The sequence below is a fragment of the Bidens hawaiensis genome, unplaced genomic scaffold, assembly GCF_021521415.1.
Source record: "Bidens hawaiensis isolate Kalapana, Puna unplaced genomic scaffold, B.hawaiensis_p1.1 tig00419364_1, whole genome shotgun sequence".
NCBI classification, from domain to species: Eukaryota; Viridiplantae; Streptophyta; class Magnoliopsida; order Asterales; family Asteraceae; genus Bidens; species Bidens hawaiensis.
Genome location: NW_027504835.1, coordinates 33,103 through 57,948, shown reverse-complemented (window position 1 = coordinate 57,948; position 24,846 = coordinate 33,103). Strand labels below are relative to the sequence as shown.

The 24,846-nt window shown below is 35.5% G+C and overlaps 1 protein-coding gene across 2 annotated transcripts; it reads left to right on the top strand.

Moving 5' to 3' along the window:
• Positions 1 to 12,617: 12,617 nt before the first annotated feature.
• Positions 12,618 to 16,378, top strand: LOC143608341 (zinc finger CCCH domain-containing protein 53-like). 2 transcript variants are annotated; one of them, XM_077083395.1, is made up of 9 exons: positions 12,618 to 12,886; positions 13,198 to 14,195; positions 14,274 to 14,447; positions 14,515 to 14,771; positions 14,880 to 15,131; positions 15,214 to 15,379; positions 15,863 to 16,069; positions 16,151 to 16,220; positions 16,298 to 16,378. In XM_077083395.1, the coding sequence occupies exons 2-8, from the start codon at positions 13,288 to 13,290 to the stop codon at positions 16,182 to 16,184; spliced, it is 1,998 nt and encodes a 665-aa protein (XP_076939510.1). In that variant the 5' UTR covers positions 12,618 to 12,886; positions 13,198 to 13,287; the 3' UTR covers positions 16,185 to 16,220; positions 16,298 to 16,378. The 2 variants fall into 2 exon arrangements, with proteins under 2 accessions (XP_076939510.1, XP_076939511.1); XM_077083396.1 differs by having other exon boundaries at positions 16,305 to 16,372.
• The last annotated feature ends 8,468 nt before the right edge of the window (positions 16,379 to 24,846 follow it).

Below are 24,846 nucleotides of genomic sequence, written 5' to 3'. Positions count from 1 at the left end.
AGTTTTATTATTAAATATTATTGTTTGTTTAATTTTTAGTATGTTTTTTTTTATTATGAATTTTCAAAAAAATGTGTGTTTTTTTAAATAATTTCTTGTTTTTTTAATAATACGTTTTTTAATACATTTATAATAAAATAAAAAAAACCGCTCGCGCCCCCTCTCGCGCCCCTCCACACCAGGGCCCGGGGCGCGAGCACCACAACCAACACCCATCTTATCAAGTTTCTCTCTCTGCCACACGTCACAATATTATTGGCTGGAGCCCCCACTCGCGCCCCCTCTCGCGCCCCCCACACCCCTCAGCCTAAGGCTGAGGGGTGTGGGGCTTCACCGGGGGTGCGAGAGCCCCTCCGCTCGCGCCCCCAGGCGCTAGCACCACACACCGGGGCGCGAGAGGGGCGCGAGAGGGGCGCGAGCACGAAAAACAAAGCAGGCGCAAGGTGGTTCGCGGGTGAGGATGGGCGTAAAGGTGCATGGGAAAGTGTGATCTAGCCGTTGGAAAAGTGCAGGTTGGTCGGAAAACTGCTACGACAGATTTTGAACGTAACTATGTGATCGAACTAACACGATCAATATGAGATTAACAACCGGTTCATCGGAAAAAGTGCAGGTTGGTCGGAAAGGGTATTGTTTTGTTGTTGGGTTTCATATCGGTTCATCGGAAAAAGTGCAGGTTGGTCGGAAACCTTCTTTCAAAGGTGGCGGGGTGGGTTATGGAGTGAAGATGGTAAATCAAGGGTATTGTTTTGTTGTTGGGTTTCATATCGGTTCATCGGAAAAAGTGCAGGTTGGTCGGAAACCTTCTTTCAAAGGTGGCGGGGTGGGTTATGGAGTGAAGATGGTAAATCAAGGGTATTGTTTTGTTGTTGGGTTTCATATCGGTTCATCGGAAAAAGTGCAGGTTGGTCGGAAACCTTCTTTCAAAGGTGGCGGGGTGGGTTATGGAGTGAAGATGGTAAATCAAGGGTATTGTTTTGTTGTTGGGTTTCATATCGGTTCATCGGAAAAAGTGCAGGTTGGTCGGAAACCTTCTTTCAAAGGTGGCGGGGTGGGTTATGGAGTGAAGATGGTAAATCAAGGGTATTGTTTTGTTGTTGGGTTTCATATCGGTTCATCGGAAAAAGTGCAGGTTGGTCGGAAACCTTCTTTCAAAGGTGGCGGGGTGGGTTATGGAGATTATAATAGCAAGGGGTATTTTTTATTTATAAAAAAATAAAAAAAAATCCGCTGGAGCCCCTGCTGGAGCCCCTCCACACCAGGGCCAGGGGCTCCAACGGAGGCTCCAACACCCATCTTATCCAGTTTCTCTTTCTGCCACACGTCACAATATTATTGGCTGTAGCCCCCACTCGCGCCCCCATTAGAGCCCCCCACACCCCTTAGCCTAAGAAGTATAATAATCAGATCATACCAACATCAAAGCGGAAGGTACAACAATCCAAAACACAAAAAGCAATGAAAAGTAATTATGTGTCTGTTAAGGAACTTGAAAATTAAAATATATAATAATTAACGGGGTTTTCTGTTTGGCCAAATGTCGTTGAAACCGGACCGGCCGGTCGAACCGGTCCGATTGGGATTCGGTCCACCGACCAGTCTGGATCACATAGTTCGCTCGGCTGCAGAGAACCGGCCGGTCGGACCGAAAAATCGGACCGGTTGAACTGGTTTTCTAAGAAAAAAAATATTTTTTTAAAAAAAAATCATTTTTTAAGCTTGATCCGTCATTTTTGACCAAATTTGTTCGGCCGGTCCAACCGGTTCGACCGGTGAACCGGTAGGCCGTCTGGTTCGGTATCCGGTCCGATTATAAAAACATTGGTTGGCCAGATTAAAAAACTCTTTTGTTTGAGTTGAAAAGTCCAACCATTTATGTTTATTAAAGTATAACATGGAGTATTTTATTTAATTTTCTGTATCGTTTATTTAGGTAAAACTTTGGTTTTTTAACAAATTGTTTAACATGACTGTAAAACTTATTTTTAAGGGGAAAAAGTATTTTTCTACTAATAAACAAACTATTTTGCCATTTGTATGCTGATAGCATAACTATTTAGATTTTGTATGTCACAGATCAAATATATAAAGATTTAATTGTTTGTTGTGTTTGAATGTTTGGGCTAGCTAACTACAACTAGACTACATCGGGCACAACCTCTGCGGGATAAATGACATGTACATGCCTAGTTGTACTTGCAAGATGAAACGCATTGCTAGTCGTGTGCTGTTGATGCTCGTCTAATGAGACTAGGCCTCTAGGGCATGAAAAAACTAATAGACCTAGATCATAAGCGAGAATGATTGGATGGCCTTCGAACACCACACGGAGTCGGAAAGATTGACCCGTGATAAGTGGTATCAGAGCATGTTGAACATTGGATACATTGGAACCTGCAACTTCTCCAAATGAACTTAAAAATGTTGAAGATGGTTATTCAATGGTGGTGAAGGACAAATATGGATGCCTTGACGATGGCCTTTCGTAATCTATGAGTATGGGATCGTGAGCTCCGCCCTAGTCCAGTATTAGTGAAGCCCTCCATGCCTGTTTTCAAACCTAACGGTCCAGCAGAAGTGTAATCAGTTTGAAGTCTACCAACCCCTTTGATTCCTATACTCCATAAACACTAGGCGAGCATCGACATCACATAAACATAATTCGATGTATTAATGAATGGCAGTGCTACATTTCACTAGTGGATGAACTATTGGGTCTCTTATTTATCAAAGCGAATCATTCTCAAGACGCATTGCCCTTGCTTGTAAGCAAGTATAGGATTGAAGGCAGTTGAGGACGTGCTCACGTGCATGGCATAGGGGAAGAGGCATTGTCTAAGTCTTGCGCGCATGTATGGATACATAGTCAAGGTGGTGGGAGAGTGTCATGGATCAAATATTTGAAGATTGAATTGCTTGATGCGCTTGAACGTTTGGGTTTGCTGGCAACTCCCACACTTCATTTGGCATGACCTTAAAGAGATAAACGATGTGTACATGTCTAATTGTGCTTGCACAATGAACATGTCGCAGGTCGTGAGCAATTACCACTCGCATGATGAGTTCAAGACAAAACAAATTCAATGGACCCTTATCATAAACATGACGAATTGCGTCTTCTTTGGGAGTCACACACAGCCAGAAAGATTGACCCGTGACGTATGTCACAGTATTAGAATACCATGCTTTGAAACCTATCCCAACACGTAGCCTATTTGTCTAACCGTAAAAGGTAATAAAAATGAACATAGGATTCTTAGACCACCAGTAGTGGGTCGTATTCCCAACTTATTGGTCCACGTGACATCACCAACTTCTGACACATCATCCAGTTTAATTTTTTGTTTTTTTTTTAATTTCATTTCCAATATCGTAACGAACGTAACCGAAACCAACCCAATTCATATCGACTCTTTGTCATAATGCCCGGATTTTACCGACCGTTTTTTTCTACAACAGTAACAAACATCATTGGTTCATGTGGTGGCACCAGCTTGTGACGCGTCATACAATATTTTGATTATTTTTTAGTTAAAATTATAACGAACGCAATCGAAACTGACTCAATTCGCATCTACTCGCCGCCGTAACGCCTGGATACCAACCATTGTTTTGTTTTGTTTTTAGTTTTTGCGTCGTAACAAACGTAACGAATCGACCCAATTCGCGTCTACTTGCCGCTGTAACGCCCAAGTTTTACCGACCCAATAAACATCATTGTAAATGAGTTATTTTTTGGTATAGTAAGTTATGTGAGTATTCTAGATGTTTACTAATTTAATCTTTAGGTTTAGTGTCAGTTTTATAACGAAGCTAACCGATACCAATCAAATTCGTGTCACTTTGATCATAAGTTGTATTTGTTTTTTATTTAATATGTTAATTTTTTATATTATAAGTTATACTTGTGTCACTATTGTTTTCTATGTTGACAGATTACTATTTAAGTTTAGTGTCTGTATCATAACGAACTTTTACCAATCAAATGCACGTTAATATACCGCCGCATTGCGACCGGCAGAAACCTAGTTATATGTAAAAGAAAAAAAAGTATATGGTAAGACCCGGTATTCAAATGGGTGGCTCCATCTGTAAGTATAGTATACCATATATTTAATAAATGATCCATGTTTGGTAATCTTAATCACAAGAAATTAATAGTGCAAGTAATCAATGATCATACAAATAATAATGATTGATGAATTTTTTAAAATATTAATTTTCACAAATATAATGCATATATTTATTTAAAGATTGAAAGATGGAAAAATATGAAACATAAAAAATCAAGATGGACCCATGGAGATCTCTAAAATATTTTGTATTTTTCTAGTCTTACATGACAACATCATTCACACCCACTATTTTCTCCCGTTTAATAATACGAACCACATCATGCCATAATACCAATCATCATGATTACAACAATTATTTACACAAAGTATATAGAAAAGAGTTGATAAAAGAAGACCAAAAACCCTAAGACATACAATAAGCCTATATAGGTATGGTGTTTTGAATTTTAGACGTGATTTTTGGATTCTTACCATGATTGTATATAGAAAAAATTTCATATGTGACAACTTAAAACATAATAAAATATATTTTATGTATAACTTTTAACGCACTAGTAAATTTAAAATACTATAGTGTTTGAAGTTCATGGCTAAAATTCATTTTCATTGTGTTTAAATTATTATATATGATGTTTTTCTATATAATACTATGTCAAAAGATCATTTCTAAAACTTAAAACATAATGAAGGTATGATTTCTTATTAAAGATTTCTCCTTGATGTTGGATCTTGTGTTAAGATAAGGTTGTTCGGATTCATAAAAATGTAAACCTGACCTAAAACGACCCTAGATCAAGAGCTATTATAAATGGAGTTTTAAGTAACGCCAATATGACTAACTTTATGGGTTAGATTTCGAACAAAAGTTTGTATACTTATAGATTGGGTTAAATAGATCTATAAACTTGTAAACTTTATTCAAATCGGGCTTAGATCTAGAATTTCGTGCAAAACATTATTCTTTTAAAAGATTGTCACTTTTAAGAGATCATCATTTTAATAGATGGTAATTTTAAGAGCCGGGCATCTTTAAGAGATGGTAATTTTTTAGAGTTGATCATTTTTAAAAAATCGTTACTTTTGGGGACCACGCATTAAATAGATGATAAACATTTAGCAAAGCTCAATTAAAGAGATAGATAACAATTGAATCAGAACGTAATCGCTTACAAGTGACTTTCTATCCTCATTTCCTGTTAATGCTTAATTTGGGGATGCGTGCATACTTGTATGTGAAGAGTGTGATATGAGGGCTGGCCAAAGGGCTGTGCGGCCCGTGCAACCGCACAAGGCCCAAAAAATTGCGGGGCCCAAAATTAAAGAATTTAGAATATGCAATAAATAAATTAGATACAAACAAAAACTAACTAAAAGTGTCTTGTAGTTCACATGGTATGCTTCATTGTTTAAATGATAGATGATGTTGGACTCAAGTTCAATACCCGGTAACATCACTTTTTTTCCAACTTTTCCGGAACTTGTATTGCATATTTAATGGGCTACAATATTATTTTCATTTCTTTTTATTGCTTGGGTCAATTTCTTTGTTTGTATTAAGATCTTTTATGTTATTTGTGTATCTAATATATAGTTTTTAAAGCAAAAGCCCATAACTAAAGTTATAAAATTCCAATTTCGTGTAATTCAAAGAGCAAAAAGTATTAGTCTTTTTTTCCCAATATACTAGTCCGAGCAGTTTTTTTGTTTCTCCTCAAAAATAATTTCAATATATAAGGGCCAATATTTTTTTCATTGCACGGAGCCCTTGAGGTGCCCCGGATCCTCAGAGACGGCACTGTGTGATATACTTGCCTTTAATTAAAATTGTATATTGTAAATGTGTTTATAGAATACTAAAAATCAAGGAGCAACCCCTTATAATTCTTGCGAAGAGCTAGTGATCAAGCCCTTATAGTACTTATGAAGAAATGGGATGCATGCTTATCACACCCCCATCTAAGGCCTAGGAGTGTGACCATCAGTTGGTACCACAATTTTAAATAAATCAGAGTTACGGGTTTAAGCGGAAGTCTTAAAACTTGTGGAATTAATTTATAATATTTACTTAATAAAAGACGGGATTAAAAATACCTGTTTAAGTTATATCAAAAGCATTACTTGTTATTTACAAAACCACCATTTTAATATTTATAAGTTTATACAAAAAGATTCGAGCCATCGGATATCTTGAGCTTCTTCGTTCATCAAGCACTAACTTTGATCACCTGCAAAATGTAAATAATGCTGTTGAATATGCTGACGCTAAAATATTTTGTTTTACTTAATCACCCCTCGAGACCACGTAAGTCTCGGCCCATCTTGGCTTAGCAATAATTAAGTTAAAACAACATCATTATAAACTTGAGTCTCTACACTAGGTCACCCCAGCAAAACACTGCAGCATTTCGACATACTTAGGTACCATAAATATACACATGGTCAGTATCACTCGAACGTACTTAGGTCCGGCCCATCGTGGCTGGAGGTCATGACCAAGCGTGGTGCGATGTGCCCACCACATTTTACCACATATGTAAGGATCCAGACAAACGTATACTACAGCCTGAGGGCTAGGCTTTTACTCTTATTCATAATGTTTTTAGAGACACTTAGTCTCATGTAAAGTTTTTCATATAACACGTTGACTCATTTGAAAGCAAGTTTGTAAAAGTTGGGGCGTATTAACCTTTTCACTTTGGGATCGGCTTCAAACACTGTCCGAGGGTCTTTTCCTTGCAATCTCGCACCTATAGTACGAGTATATCATTTGTTAGTCGGATATACAATCCGGCTTAAGACCTTTAGTTTTATTTTATAATCTTTACCTCGATGAACCTTTAGTTCAAAATCTCTTTTACTTAAAAATCTCTAGTTTAAAAGTAATTTATAAACCTTTAGTTTATTTATAAAACCCGACATTTCTTCTTCTCTAAGAAACGTATTCTTTTCTTTTTTTATTTTATTATTTAAGAATAGTTATTTATTCCTTAAATAATATTTATAACAAAGAATATACATATATATTTACACACAAATATACATATTTATAATTCTATCTTTTATTCTTTCTTTGTTATGTTTTCTTTTATTTTATCGAGGTATCGAGTATAACCTTGACTTAAAGGTTAAGCCTTTATAATGTTTTATTATTATTTATTCGGGCATTATGCCTACCTTTTCTTGGTTTACAAACCCTAACTTATTCAAGCAACACTTCAACGCCACTTAGCCTCCTTTATCTTCTTGTTCAATCCTTCCTCTTGTCACTCGTCCTTGGCACACAATACGATGGACACCAATGCTTTCACCAACCGTCGACACGTTTCTCAAGACTATTCACCATAATGTCGGAAATCACATAATCCTTCTAGATGGATACGTCGGTGGAAGATGGCACGAACAAAGAGTAAACGAAACACGCAAATCGAGGAATCGGGACACGGTTTTCAAGGTGGGTCGAGTATATGATTGTTGAATCTTAGAGAGATGCTAGAGAGAGAGAGTAAATGGCTGAGTTTGGGATGTGAAAATACGAATCCCTGACTTGCTATTTATAGGCAATATTTTGGAGCCCATCGCGATACGCGATAGCCTACTTGGCCAGCCCGTCGCGTATCGCGACGTAGGCTTGGATAGTCACCACGTAGACTTGCCACGTGGCGACACATGGCAGGAGTTGTTCCGTGTGGCGACAAGTGGCGGTACGATTGCCACATGGCAACACTTAGTGCCACCGGTTGCCACGTGGCACACGTGTCACAAGTTGTCAGGCCACGTCATCGCGATACGCGATGACGTTGGTTCAACAATAATCGCGTATTGCTATTGACTCTTCTAGAAGTTTTTGACCAAACCCTTCGCGATACGCGATGGGCTTGTCCTTTGTCCCGTCGCGTATCGCGATTGGACAAGAAAACAGAATTTTCATTTTAAACCCTAAGGTTTGGAATTTGACATAATTGGTCCATTGACTTTGGAAACTTGTCATTTTGAACTCGAAATTTATGTGATGTTACAATGCTCTTCTAGTACCTAAAAAGAATAATGTAGAAGAAGAAGAATTAAAGAGCGAGCACTTAGAATATTTGCGAAGAACAATGGGGAAAGGCCTTTTAATACTTGAGAATAATTAGGGTTCAAGCCCCTATAATACTTGCGAATAATGTAAAATGTAAGTGTTGATTAAGCGTAGAATAATATATGATGTGTATGTATGTGTAACTTGTGACTTCTTAAACTAGCACTCACTCATCGTAGCTAACATTTGGTATGCATGAAGACAATATGTACACAATGTTGTCTTAAGGAACACAAGAGGCTATTAGAAGATTGGCTGGCATCCAAAGAAGAAGAAGAATTATATCATGTTAAATGATAATACAAGATTTCATGTTTTGTTTATTATGACTTGAATGATTGAGATTAAAAATTGTTAAATCGTATGTTTCCGCAAAATTTTGTGATAACTTTGATAATTAAGCAGTATTTATGAGTAAATCCAACTATAGTAAGGTGCTCAGCAATCAGGACATTACATCAAGCCAATGATAATTGGCCAAGTCCTTTTTGTCCTTAGTTATAAAACGTCTTTAGTATGACCTAATGAACACTTTAGTTCCTTTAACTGGAAGCTTGAATTGGGGCGATACTCTTATGAACATGTAGGACATATTATCATTGCGGATGCACACATAACCATAATATGTGGTGAATGAGAGTCCTATAAACACCCTATGATCTATTGTAACATCCGTAACTTTACAAGTTTAATAATAAATAAAAGATTATTTCCTATATTGCATTTTCGAAAGAATTATGAAGTAAACATGGGCTTGGTGATCATGGGCATAATCAGTATAAATACCTATGCTTAAACCCTAATGAGCATTTCACCATTTCCTACACCATAATTTTCACACACATTCTCTATTCTTGAAACAAGATCCAAGAAATATTCTATCATCCATTATGCAAGAAACACCATCAAGAAGTTCGAGCTACACCTCTTGGAACCGGATATAGATCTAGAAAGTGGAAAGGTAAGAAATGGATTAAAAGGTTGTGTTTATGGTTTGATCTTGGCTTGCAATTGTAACATCTGGCCCCTCGCACCACCAATATTGTCCGCTCTGCCCACGAAGAGCTCACGGATTTGTTTTTGGTTGCCCAAAACGCGTTGGTGATTGAAGAGGCAAGACATTTACTTATGAACCAAGGATCTCTCTTGTCCACGGCCAATGTGGGATAGCCTAAGAGTGGGACGATGTTGTGTTTGCCAAGGGTGTTACATCAATAGACATGGAAAGTTAGATCATGCCACAAGGATTCACAAAGCACGAACCTTCGCCTTGATCAACAACCGGATCAAGATCTTGCATCTTTTGGCTTAGTAGATTGACAAACAGTTGTGTTAAATTGGCTTGATTTAGCCTAAAAATTAGTAGAACCATAGATCGGGTGAACATAGATCTTAATTTAAAACAGAATCGCAAAATGAACGCCCTTCAGTTCATACTAGAAGCAGTTTAGAGTTCATAACCGTGGTCTAGAGCATATTTGAAATTAGAACTCCCTAGAGATTGGAGTTGTAAAACAAAATTCATCAAATACTATGTTTATTAAAATAGCCTAAAGGTATCTATAGGCGATCTTCTCAACTCATGTATCCTTAACCTGTAGCATGTAGAAAGCACTTGTCAACACGAGGTTGGTTAGCAGTTCACCCTTAAAATGTAGAAAACATAATTCAATATCATCGGCTAAAAACTAGTCATAATATAAATAAAATAATAAAAACTCCCGTTCACCCTTGACTCATATTCAATCTACTGGGGAGCGTAGGTAGTTAGTCATAAGGACCATCCCATTACTGTGTTTGCTTTTACGTATCCATCACCAATATAAAATCAACACATAGTTCATGTAGCAAGAAACAAGTATGTATAAACAAGTATTAAGTAATCAACACAAATGACATTATGAATTGTGTAAAGTTTGCAACTATAAATATTAAGATCGTGAGATATAGTACATGCTACTCCCCACAACATTTTAAAGTCTAAAATGGGGCTATGAAATACTCACCTCTTAAAGTGGCGAGAAAATAGAGATAAGAGAACAAGCTTTGAACGGAAGGACTGGCTTGATTCGACCCAACAGCAAACCCTAAATCACAAGATCGAACGATTAGAAGTGAACCCAAAGAATGAAAAAAACGAGAACAAAAGACTAGGAGTTTGATTCCTAAATTGGGGTTAAGAAATTAGTTTAAGCGAGAAAATTAAGTTTAAATGAGTTAGGTTCGGTTTTATGAACGAAGTTTGGTTAAAATGACTATTAGTCATGTTTTAAGAATTTTATTCAATTTATATCACACAAAATAATGTAGTTTATACAATTAAAGTTAGTTAAGTGAGTGGTTCATTTTTATCGGACTCAAATTCGGAACAAGGTCTGATTCGCTTCCAACAAACTTAATGCACATTATTGGCATTAAACATGCTGAACCGACACGTTGCGTGTAATTCACATCGATTACTAGTGCAGGGAGCTAGTTTGAGCGTTGACCATTTACCATGATTGGGTTACGCATGTTACGTGGCACTAGGAGCTAGTTTGAGCGTTGACCATTTACCTAGATTGGGTTACGCGCATTACGTGGTGATGGACACATGTTTATCTGCCCTGGTACATGTAAGCAATGGCATTCGCGTAATAGGTGGCGAAAATCAAGAAGCAAAGATGAAATATACATTAACTTCAATTAAATCATTTTTTAAACCAACCTGTTTTGGCCTGAAACCTGTTCTGAATCGACACCGTTCTGACTTGATCCCTTTCGTCTCGAACCCGTATCAACCCAAATAAAATTAACCATTTTTTGTATCGACACGTTCCGACCCAGTCTAATTTTACACATGACCTGAGCTCGCCCGACTTGACCTATTTCCGGTTTTAACTGGTAATCACGTAACATGTTGACATATAAAAACTAAAAAAGTCTAGCAATTTCATACTCAAATTAAAGATAATAAAAAATTCGTTTTTATGGTCTATTATTTTTAAATATTAAAATGTGCAAAAGTTATGGCCGTTAAAAAGTCGTGTAAGTAGTTAGTTTCTTGAATTGTGAGGTATATATGTAACTATTCTTTAAAAAATAGAGTTAAGTGCCATTTTAGTACCTGTGGTTTAGTCAACTACGCAACTTTGGTACCTATTCTTTATTTTGTGCAAATGACTACCTCTGTTACAAAAAACATGCGGTTTTAGTACTTTTTTTAACCCCGTCAATTTTCCTCCGTTAAGTCAAGGTTAAAATGGTAACTTCATTTATTATATTTGTTTCTCTTTTTTTTAACATCGTTTTCCCTTTTTAACCCCAAATTGCCTAACATATTCTTCTTCAAAATCCCCCTACCAAAATCTGATCCTAAAAGTAATTGAACAACAAAGCAATCTGGTCCTTCAATAAAAACCATAAATGGAACTCGCCAATCTGGTCCTTCAAATTCTAGCAATCGTACCTCCGCCACGGTGACGACCGCAGTCGCCTAGGTTCCTAAATGGAACCCGTCAACAACATCACCCTACCAGACCACCGTCACCATCGGCGTACAACATCACCGCCAACTCCACATACGACAACAACCGGCGACATGGAAACAATGTTTACTAGAGGTTTGGTCTGCGACAACAGCAAAAGCCGATGAAACCTTGTGACTCATGTCTCAAACTAACAAATGGGATAGAGCTGGTGAACTTAGAGGGAGAAACAAAATAAAATGGAAGAGTGGTGAATGAAGAGTAAGAAGCATGAGTACAATTCATTACCAGGGACACCCACGGGGAGAGAGAAAAAGGAGGAAAAAAAAGAAAAAAAATATAATGAAATTACTCAAATACCCCTTATTTAAATTATGAAATTATCCAAATACCCCTGACTTAACGGATAAAAATTGACGGGGTTAAAAAAGATACTAAAACTGCATGTTTTTTTAAACTGAGTAGCCATTTGCACAAAATAAAAAATAGATGCTAAAGTTGCATAGTTGACCAAATCATAGGTACTAAAATGACACTTAACTATAAAAAATATATAATTTTTTAGTTAAATTATTAGGTATAATATGATGGAGCGGATGTGAATGGTCTTATAGATATGATATAAGCTAATTATTTTTTTATGGTTTTCTAAAAAATAATACGATGTAACAATTTAATGGTTCATGTATAGTGATGTTAACGTCACAATCTATGAATGTTATTTTTAAACGTCACTTTGATATTCAAAAAGAGCTAATAGAGTAATTTGTTGCATAATTACATTCTATATAAATGTAAACTTTTGATGAAGTAACATAATCAAGCATAAACTTTTAAAATTTACTAAAAAAAATAATATTATATAATCATAACAGTAACAAACATTATAAAATACAAAAAGACAAATTAACATTGGCTCTAACATGTTTTCTTCAACTAAACTACAACAGGAGAGAGATTCAAGAGATTAAATTCTCTCTCCTCTTCTCTCTCTCTCTCTCTCTCTCTCTCTCCCACACTGAAACCAACATAACAAGGGTAGTACTGTGTAGGTGCCTTATAATTATTATTCTGAAAATCAACATCCTTGATATCAGCAGTAGCAGCAAAGCTATTGATTATTCCACTTCGGCAACTCATTTAACACTCCATCACTTCACTTTATATTGCAAATAACCACTTTCAACTTCAATCTATAGCTTTAGATTTCTTTCTTTACTCTCATCATCTTCATCTCATCACTCCTTTTCTTTTCTAATTATGGGGTAAGCTTACATCCTGCTTTTCCTTTTCATTTCGGACAAAAATAAAGGTTCTAGTGAGAGAAACACTTAGATATATAGAGAGAGAAAGCTGATCATCTTTTTTTCTTCATCTTTTTGCAGCAAAATTTTCACCCAACTCTCTCTTTTTAATCTCTAAAAACCTTTTTTTTTTGCATGAATTTTGACAATCTTTAAATCATGGGTTTGTTTAACTAACTTTAAGATTATATTTATTTTATTTTTTTATTTTGTGGTTTTTCTGATTTTAACTAAACTTATGGTTTTTTTTTTATGTTTTGTTTCCTCAACAGGAACATCAAATCAAGCAATTAACTGTGTTCCAAATCTTGGTAGATTTTGGGTTTGATTTTGAAACTGTTAACGAACTTTAGTGGATCAAGATGGACTCATATGAAGCAACACGAGTTGTGTTTACTAGGATCCAAAGCTTAGACCCAGAGTACGCTTCAAAAATTATGGGTCTTTTATTAATTCAAGATCACGGCGAGAAAGAAATGATTCGCTTAGCTTTCGGACCCGAATCACTCGTCCATTCGGTTATTGTTAAAGCTCGGAAAGAACTCGGCATTTCTTCCCCGACCACACCTTCAACTCCTTCGTCTCCGTCACCATTCAGCTCGCTTTCTCGCCAGAATTCTGCTAATTCTGGGAGGCTACTTAACGGCGGAGGAACTAATATTCCTTCGCCGTTAAGTATTCCGAGTTTGTCCAGTTCCTGGACAAACTCGGAATTTAAGCCTATGGAAGAAAACAGGCTGAATTCGTCAGCGTCTCCGTACTACGGCGGAGGCGCTGGCGTTGAGCCCGATCTGATTGACGAGCTGCAGATCCAAGACCAGCTTTCGTTTCTCAACGACGGGTCTCTGACGCTCGCCAACAAATCCGGGGACTTCTTTTACCCTGATCTGGTGTCGCCCAATGGCTCGGGCGACATGTTTTCACCGTGGGGTGGTGGTGGTGGTCCCCACCGCCGAAGCTCCTCGGTGAATGATGTTTGTTTGTACTTTGCTAGAGGGTACTGCAAAAACGGAGCTAGCTGTAGGTTCACACATGGTGTTGGTGCTGGTACAGGTATTGGTACTGGTACTGAAGTTGATTTGTCAGCTGTGACAGTTGGTTCTTTGAGTAAAGTTGATATGGTGGAACACTGCCACGAACTTCTCCGTACTAAATCCGCCCATCAGCAATGGTTGCTGATGGGTGGTGGCGGTGGTTCTCCGAACTACTCGTTCCCGAACAGCCCGAAATCAATGAATTTTCTTCTTCAGCAACAATCCGATAGCCCGAGGTAGTAATAATCGACAATCATTCAGTCACTATATAGTTACTTTGAAAAGTTTGATGTTCAATTTGTGATTGTTTGCAGGATGGCCGCAGCAGCTGCAGCCGCGGCATTGATGATCGGAGACGATATGAACAAATTCGGGCGGTCGAGAAACAAGTTTTCCATGGGTATGCTAAACCCGGGTTCCCGGCAAATCTACCTAACTTTTCCAGCGGATAGTACATTTAGAGAAGAAGATGTGTCTAATTACTTCAGGTTCGGTCTCGTGCTTTTACATTATTTAGTTTGGTGGAGATGATTATGATTTCGTGTTGTTTGATAGCATGTACGGGCCAGTTCAAGATGTTCGGATCCCATACCAGCAAAAACGAATGTTCGGTTTTGTGACATTCGTGTATGCTGAGACGGTTAAACTCATACTTGCGAAAGGCAACCCGCATTTCGTGTGTGATGCTCGGGTTTTAGTGAAACCGTACAAGGAGAAGGGTAAAGTCCCCGAAAAGTTCAGAAAGCAACCGACGCCCCTTGATAGTCCCACGGGATTCGATTCTGCACGCGATCCTTTCGATCTAAATATAGGTGTGTAGTTATTTAAAACTTTTGATTTACATATTTTCTATAAATTGTTTGATAGCATTTGTTGTTATTGTTATCGTTATCATTGTCGATATTGTTTTTTGAATTTAGGTGCGAGGATGTTGTACAACAGCCAGGATCTGTTGTGGCGGAAGAAGTTAGAAGAACAGGCGGATCTACAACACGCAATCGAGCTTCAGAACCGTCGGATCATGGATCTGCAACTTCTCGATGTGAAACAGTCCCATCACCAGCGGGCGCTTTCCACGGGCGCAGCCATTCCGTCGCCCACATGTTATTCCCCAAGTTATCTCAACCACCCGTCGGTTTTTGGTTCCCGGAGCTCATCGAGTCCTGACTCGGGTAATGTATTAGTTTGTTAGTTAAATCCGGTACGGAATCCGTTTCTAATGACTAATTGAATTAATATGTGTTTATTGTGTAGAGGATGGTTTGATTTCAAAAATGGCAAGTGTAACTATCAATGGTGATGAACCCTTAGGGCCAAATTTAGACTTGGAGAAAGAGAAGGAAACATTGGAGTTAAAAGATGAAAATAGTGATGGAAAAGCGATCCCTAATAATGAAGAAGAGTTAGATTTGCCTGAAAGGTAAGATTATTAGTGTTTTCAGAACCAGAACCGGACCAGTTGGACTGGGAATCGGGCACATATCTGGTCCGGTTGTGTATTTGAGCCGCCTGCATTTGAACTAGGCGGTTCATGTTTCAATTATTTTTTTTTCTAATTTTGTTATTTTTCCTTTTACTCACTTATTGATTTTTACTAATTCATACTATACTTTGTTTATTTAAGAGGTTTTATATTTTGCTAGTAATATAGATCTACAAAATTAAAGTACTTTTCTAATTTGTTCAAAATTAGTTATATATTTATATTTTAAAATTTTAAATTATTTATACCCTCTAATATTTTTTTAACCGGTCTGCCTAGTTCAACCAATGAACTGATAAGGTGTCCGGTTATGAAGACATTGGGTATAATCATACTATTTCAAGAAAAAAAATCAGGAAACATTATGCTTTACTAGATTTTGTTCTAGATTTCTAAATTTGAGAATACATCGCAATGCAGCTTGGAGCACAATCTCCCTGATAACCTTTTCGCTTCACCAAAAGCATCCGGAAACTACCAAACCGTCTTCTCAAATGATGATATTACCCCTGTCTCTTCCGCCCCGATATCCACTAGTAATAGTAACTTGATGACCTCCCCGTTGCTTCCCGCCACCTCAACATTGGACTTGGCTTCACTGAAATCTTGTTACTTTCAGTTTCCTAGGTACAATTTAGCTCGTTTTTTAACTAAATTTTTAGCATTAGGTTAATTGGTTGGCTAACACCATTGATTGTGCCGGTGCAGGTTTTCTTCGGGTCATGGTGCCATCGGGATGTAGTTCTTAATTTCATGTTTTTTAGCTTCCTTAGCGTAGGTACGATAATCGGTTTAACGGGTTTAGTTCATATCATCATATGTTTATGGTTCCTTATATGGTTGACTACTTTACAGGAAGAAGATGAATATATGTAACAAGAAAGGATTACCAAGAAGAGATGTTTAGTAAGATCATCAATACCAATAGCCTAGCAAACGTCGCCACCACCACCACCACCACCGTCGCGTCCCGGCACAATATTACTTACTACAATACAAAATTATACATAGATAAGAAAGAAATTAAGTAGAGGGTGTCTTTTACTCCTTCCTCCCTTCATCTTGTTGTAACCCTACATCAATGTAGTTGAATTAAAGATACCATTATTAAAAAACAAGTTTCTCATAGGATAAAAAAAAAGTCTAGAAAAGAAAATTCAGAATGTATTTAGGTGTAATTACAAAGCTACCCCTGGTCTAGTGTAGTTTTATCATGTAATGAAAGGGGCTAATTTGTAAAATCACTTTGTGATCGGGTGTTGGGAGGGGGTGATGTGTTAGTGTTGAAAGAAAGGTAGAAAAGAAATGGTGGCATTTATGCCACAAGTAGTTAATGTTATTATTATATTATTATGTATGTATGTATGAATATAAATATATGTATGAATACATCATGATAGGGCAATGAAAAGGGACATGACATTGAATAATGACAAAACATATGGGTTTTTTAATTTTATTTATGTTGTTTTTTATATTGTTGTTTGGAGCATCTTTATTTGCTTGTACTGTGGTTTTAATTTTTTATATACTTTAGCCAAGTGGAATGGTCAAATCTAGGCTAATATATGCCATGTTCTAGTGGTATCATGGGATATATCATTAACATTATTTTTATGTTATAAAATATAAAATAATTTAATTTAATAATGCTTATTACTTGTACCAATTAAATAATTTATCCTATTACAACGATATGTTCTCTAAAACTCTTTATATATTACTGGGCCATCTGTGATTATATTAAAAAAAAACGGAGTAATATATTTTTCTTTTATTGTCAACTAAATGGTTATACTTTATCATTACAGTTTATTTCCGTTCTACTCACAACTAATTTTAACAATTACTAAAAAATAAATTAGGATAAATAATTTTTTCCCAAATTACAAATTATTTTTCTCTCGTTCATTCACAATTACTATTAACTCTATATTATAATTTATAAAAACATCTCATAATTTAGGAGGTGTTGGGAATGCTCTGATAGCATTCATAGCAACATCTCTTTTTCCATTGCTATAATTACTTAAAAAAAACACTTTATTTTTTTCTTTTATTTCAATTAAATAAATAAATTTTTATACTTTTATCATTACATTTTCTTTCTCCACTACTCATAGCCACTTTCAATAAACACTAAAAAAAATTATAAAAGATAAACAATGTGTCTCCATCAATAAAAGTTTATCTATCTCCTCCACCTACAAACACTTACAACTAGTCTATATAGTATAGAAAACTCACTAATAATAATATGGATATGTCCAACTCTTTAATTACATTAGAAAGCAATACAAATTCTCACATTTTTAATTAAACAATATTTTTTATATCTTGATTATTACATTTTCTTTTTCTTTCATTCATAATCACTTTCAAAAAATATTACAAAATTATACGGTGAAAGTATTTCTCCCAATTTACTCATTAATAAAAGTTTCATTATCTCCTACACTCACAACAACTTGCATCTGTTTTATATAATATAAAGAAATCACACACAATAATATATAGGACCTATTGAAAATGCTCTAAACCAACACTTTTTTTACTCACGGTAATTGTTCTAAATATTCATATTTCAAAACACTAATTTTTAAAACGTTAATTTATCATACTTATTTTTTATCGACGTATGGTAATTGTTCTAAAATATTCATATTTAAAAACACTGTTGCAGTTTTTAAGAACGTTAATTTATTATTTTAACTTGTTAGCTGTTAGTATTTTATGTCAATGAGCTAGTGGTGTAATGGTAAAAAAAGACTTAATGTTTTATGTGACATATGATCAATTCTTGCACCCAACATTTATTTTCAGAGGCATCAAAGTAATGATGAAAGATTAAGCGAGTGTGTGGCTATCACTATATCATTAGTTGAATTTTTGAACTAAACGAGTTTTATCTCACCACACTATCGTGCATTCGGGAGGGTTTTTCTCGGATCAAAAGACGAGTATTTAACAATGTGATAAATTTAGTCAGTAGCCAATTTTAAAGAATTCGTTGGCCGTCCAAAAAAAAGTTGTTATTATTGTATAATGATGATTATTAAACAATCTATGTATATTGAAAATCTTACAACAACTTAGTTTATACCTAGATGTCGAGAACGTTGAGCTATTAAAATAATAAAAAAATATTTTGATTTGGTGGCCGAGTCAAATATACAAAGTCTTTTAAACACCTAAAGGTTTGAGATTAAAGTTTCGAAACATACAAGAAATTTCCCGTAAAAAATAAATCGCAAAAATCATTTAATTATGTTATCAATGATTTATATATTAAAATTTTGTATTTTCTATCGTATATACATATGGTGTGAAAGTAAACAATCAAACTAATTTGTTCTTTTTTAATTTTGTCCCGTTTTGTAGGTTGTATATATATTAATGAGAAGAAAGTGTTGGCAATAATACAAAAAACATTTAGACAATAATTGACTATATATTTTGGAACATGTTTGAAAATACGAGATATTGTTGATAATTTCTTCATTCATTGTTCATTTTCGACTCTTTTGTTTGTATGCATGTGAACCCAATTTCATACATGATGATTTAAAGACATTAAACATTTCCTCTATTTATCATTTTGTACCGGATCTTGACCGATCAGTAAATGCCTTGTATATTGCATATCCTATTTAAATCTTGATCTATTAAATCAACCAATATACCGTTTATGACAAGTTAATGTGTTGGTGGGTGCATACATACATTCACACACATTTATATGCTCTATCAGTCTATCTATTTGGTATGAGTAATAAAATGGACGAGGTAACGAAAGACGAGGGATGAATGAATGAGGTAATAGAAGGAACAATGAAATGAAATAGACCATTATCATTTCCTTTAAATAATTGGTTACCATATGAGAACGAAATAAATCATTACTTTATATTGTTTAGTAAACAAGAAATGGTCAAAGAATAAAATAAAATCGTAGTGAGTGGCTGCGGTGGTAGTGGCACGTCGTGAGTAGTGGGCAGTGATGGACTGATGGTGGTTGGTTGTATTGGTGACGTAGACGGTGGCGGCAGGCGGTAATGATGGTTGGTTACAGCAGTGGTGGTGAGAAACAGGCGTTAATGGTGGTTGGTGGTGGCAATGGTGGCGGTGGTGAGCGGCATGCGGTGGTGATGATGGTTGGTGGCAGTGGGTGGTGGTGGCGGTAATGGTGATGGACTGTGGTGGTAGTTGGCGGTGGTGGCTGATCTTAGATTGTCGTTGTCTGATAAAAAAATTAGAATAAATCATTGTTCCTAATCACCTTAAACTAGTTAGGGTAAGTAGGATGTCGAACCAAGGAGTAAGTGGTTAATGTAAATTGTAATTGATTCTTAACATTATGAAGTAGCGGTTTGGAGTGCTGATCACACTAGCAATAGTTATAAGTTTGAAATAAACGAACACTTAATAAGTTGTAAACAATTCAATTAAAATCAAATCACACCTAAGGTTCAACCATGCAACTAAACAACAATCTCATGTAATGAAACAAATTAGTTATCAATTAGCAAATCCGGTTAACTGAATAAATCATTTTTAGACATTAACAAATGTAAATACAAGCCACTGGTAACCAAAGGTTCCCTTGCCATTGTGACACAATCATGGATTGATGTATGCTTAGCATCAACAAATGTAAACACACGACACTGGTAACCAACGGTTCCTTCCTAGTATGACACAATCATGGATAGATGTATGCTTCATCGACCTAGACTAAACACAAAACCCTATGAAACATGTACCACAACAATTGGTAGACTAATCGTTTTGATTGCAATAAACATAAAGCGACTGAATGCTCAACAATACCAAACATCAATGCTCATAGATCACAAATCAGTTGGTATAATCATTCAGTTTTAATACATGAAAAAGTAGTGAAAATTTACAATACTCTACACCTCAGGAATGATAGTTAGATCTTCAATTACGATGAGTAAAGTCATTAGAATTGATCAAGAGATGATTCATAGCCATGGAATTCACCCAAATACCTAACAGCTTAAAGTCATAATAATAGTTTAGGGTTTGTAAAATAGAATATATATATATATATATATATATATATATATATATATATATATATATATATATATATGTCAATACCCGTTTTTATGTCCATTGCGTATCGCGATGGGCATAGCCTCTTGATGTCGCGTAAAAGAAAACCTATATTTTGGATTCCTCTTATATAGAAACCCAAAATTCATATATTATGGATCCCATAACTGATTTTCTAGTCCAAGATATGCTCGTTTTACTTCTTGACGTTTTGTTGTCCACCCATCTTGTTTAGTTTTCGCTTTGGCTTTAGGTTTCTCATCCAAATTCTTCCATAATCCTTCTTATCCATCCATATACACTTTCCCTATGCTTACGTCTTCTCGAGACTTGCTTAATCATCATTTGGATGACTCTGAATTAGCTCCTTTATGCTCCGAACACCCGCAATCATAAAAGAACTCAAAGTAATCGTGTTCACTATATCTAAACAACTAATACATGAAATAACACATATATACACATAATTTAAGCCCAACATCAGCGGCGATGGTTGTGTTGGTGTGTGGCATCAACAGTTGCGGTGGTGTTGTTAGAAGAGGAAGAGGTGACGTATGGTGAAAAATGGAATGAGAGAAAAAAACGAGGGTGGGTATAATGAATTTAGAGTGTTTAAGGGGAAATGAAATAGATGATATAGTAAGTGATTATATTCTGTTGACCAACTAGACACTATTTTTTTCATTCTCTTACATTAGTCTATTGGTTCATTACATTTCATTTTTCAATCTTGCATATATATATTTTCATACTCTTTTTACCTTGTGTTAGTTTAGTATAGAACACCCCCCACCCCCCACCAGTATATTATAAGTTTTAAGTGACAATTATGAAAGGGTATTTGACCCACATGTATTTTGATGTGTTTTAAGTTTCGAATCATAAACATTGGTATAACAATATTACGAGCATATTAAATCATCGTTCAAAAAAAACATCTATTAATAATTTGAGAGCTATTAGACCATATGTAGTGGCACTAAGTTGTGGCGTTATGGCTCCAAACAACGGGGGTACACTTCCCCCTCCCCTTGCGTTTTGGTGTTGGTGTTTTGGCAAAGCGTTTTGTACACAACGCTAGGAAAACACGAATTTTGAGGCTCTTGTGAGGGAGAGGCGTTTTGTGGGCATTTTTTCACTACACATAGTGGTGCACAAATCGGGTTTTTTCTAATACCCGGGTTAAGGTATGGAACCGGTTTCGGGTATGATCGAGTATTGGAAAATCGGGTAGGGTTCGGGTAGGGTATTGAGAAGAAAAACTCAACCCTATGTACCCGGGTAGGGTATGATCGGGTTCGGTTATCACCAGGTATTAATACCCGGTTTTGAATTTGTAATTTTTTATACATTTTTAAATTTTTTTAAAATTTAAATTTGATTTGTAATTTATAAAAATAATTAAACTATATTACAAAAATCATAAATCCACTTAATTACGAATTATTTACTTAATAATATGCATATTACAAAAACTTAAACATAAAAGTGTGAAGTAAACATAAAAATATAACATCAAAACTCATGTATTATTTCGGGTATTAGAAATTGGTATCGGGTATAACCGGGTACGGGTATAGGGTACGACCGGATCTGAGTATTTACGGGTACAAATCGGGTACGGTTCCGGGTATGGGTTTTTTGCACCTCTAACTACACTCACTTTTTGCAAAATGCTCAAAAGTTGACTATGCGTCATATAACTTAAAATATCGGGGTGTGCCTAGTTTTGACTGCATATGGTCTTAAAATAACAAAAAAACATGGGAAAATTCCCATAATAGCCCATTTAGAGAATGTGTTTCCAAGTGTCCCCCCAAATTCAAGTTTCCAACTTTGTCCTTTTAGTATCTCATCGTCGGCGACATGTTAGCGAACACCGACGATGTGTTAACATAACATAGGGTTGACAATGTGTTATGTTGCTAACATAGGGTAGCAGCGATGCGTTAATGTTTAAAGCAGGGGTTCCACGATGCGTTAGCTGATAACGCATCGCTGCTACCCTATGTTAGCAACATAAACGTATCTCGTCGCCGGCGACATGTTAGCGAACACCGACGATGCGTTAACATAACATAGGGTTGACGATGCGTTAATGTTGCTAACACAGGATAGCAACGATGCATTATCAGCTAACGCATACCTGCTACCCTACGTTAGCAACATAACGCATCGTCGCTACCTTACGTTAGCAACATAACGCATCGTCAACACAGAATCCGGCCACGTGTCGTTATCCCATTTGTTTCAGTAACGCATCGTCGGTGTTCGCTATCATGTCGTCGGCGGCGAGATACCAAAGGGACAAAGTTGTAAACTTGAATTAGTGGGGATAATCTTGGAAACACATTCTCTAAATGGGCTATTATGGAAATTTTCCCAAAAATACATTTTACTCTGGTGACATTTTTAATAATTAACATGACAACATGTTTTAATCACTAACATGTAAATATAATAATTATTAACGGGTGAATACAAGATACATGTATTCATTAGTGAATATATGTGAATACACAACATATAAAATAAAAGCGACTAAAATGCAATCTATGTTCTTTAATATCTCAAGATATGGAACAGGTCATATGAAAATTATGAACGTTTTAAAAAAATCAGCAAAAGTAATTATCTTCAAAATACCCAACATTCCCTTTTTATTTCACCTCCACTATGATATCAATTATTAATTATAAAAATGATAAGCTAAGATGTCTTTTTTTCCTCCCTTCCTACCTAGTTGGATAAAAAAAATTTATTACAGAATATATTTATGCTATATTTTAAAATATTTCGAAATGACATGTTAAGAGTTATTTGATTTCTCGAGTTTTACGACGTTTTATTCATAAGCTATAATATTTAGGGGGTCTTTGGGATTCTTTATTTTCATCAACTTATAACTTATAAACTTTTTAAAAAATTAATAAGATGTATAAGGTGTTTGGCAAACCATAAGGCCTTATGGGTTTTAACTTATTGGCAAGGCAAAATAAAGGGGTTTTGAAAAGTTAGGAATATGTAACTTATTAACTTAATGAGTTTGAATTACCTATTACACCATTCTAACCCTCAAAACCCGTTACACTTCTTTTAAAATAGAGTGTCCTTTTTAGTCATTTTGGTTTCTCCCAACACATAAACTAATCCAACCATTTTTTTGAAAACTTCTTTTAAAAAATTCATAAGTTTATAAGTTCTTTTAGCAAAAAGTCCTTTATCACTTAAATAAGCAATCCCAAACACACCCTTAATGCAATTATTTCAAGTGAATTAGGGCTGTCCAAACTGCTCCGCTCGTTCGTCGTTCGCTCGAAACTGCTCGAAAAATGCTCGTTTGATTTCGGCTCGGTTTGGAAGTGAGCCGTTCGGCTCGGTTTGGTTTAAAAGCAATCAAAGCACGAGCAAAGTCTCGCTCGGTTTGGTTCGGTTCATTTTACTCGAATTATTTTTTATTTATTAGTTTTATATATAAAAGTATACTATTTTTTAAAGTTTTTAAAATTTTCCTCTTTAGTGTTGAATTCAAAGTTTAAATTTAAATCATAGTCACTCGTTTTATATATGTTTTGTTGTTAACTATGAGTTTTATACATTTTAAAGATGAAAGTTTAGACAATTTAGAGTTTAAAGTCTTGAATTAATGATATTTTGAAGTTTTAGAAATTTAAAATTGGAAACTTTTACGAAATCAAGCAAAACCAAACCGAACCAAGCCGCTCGGTTTCAAAACCAAACCAAGTTCAAGCATAAAGATATCGCTCGTTTCTTAAAATTCAATCCGCTCGGTTCGGCTCGCTTTCAAACCAAACCAAGTATGAACATGTCTGTGTTCGGTTCGGTTCGTGAACAACCCTAAAGTGAATATAAAATTTTAAAGCGGTAAAATAGTCTTTTAGTCACCAACCAACTATATGCAATAGATATATAATGACATAAATATTATTTATTAATCCATATTATAAGAGAAGTGATTTAATAAGTTATAATGAATCATACATGTATTATTAAGCATATTAGGTTGTTAGTTAATTAATTTAGTTTTATCTTATTTTTAAAATTTTTGAACCTTATTTAACTCGCAAATCGCACAGGCACCCTCTATGCCTTAATTTGTACCTAGTGACTGCATAAATTAGATTAGATGCAACACTAGTTATCCTAATACGTTGAGCGATCTTCATACATGTGTATATATAAATATAATATATATATTTACACGCTGCCCTAAAATTAAAAAAACAACACACACACACACAAACTGAAAGAATAGATTTTGTAATGTTGTGTGGGGGCTGGTGGATGGAAGGGAGGAAAAG

Bases quoted from the DNA above. Each gene is read 5' to 3' on its own strand.
- LOC143608341 (XM_077083395.1), top strand. From the start codon at position 13,288: ATGGACTCATATGAAGCAACACGAGTTGTGTTTACTAGGATCCAAAGC. The intron at 14,448-14,514 runs GTTCGGTCTCGT...GTTGTTTGATAG, and splicing joins GATGTGTCTAATTACTTCAG to CATGTACGGGCCAGTTCAAG. The intron at 15,132-15,213 runs GTAATGTATTAG...TTTATTGTGTAG, and splicing joins CTCATCGAGTCCTGACTCGG to AGGATGGTTTGATTTCAAAA.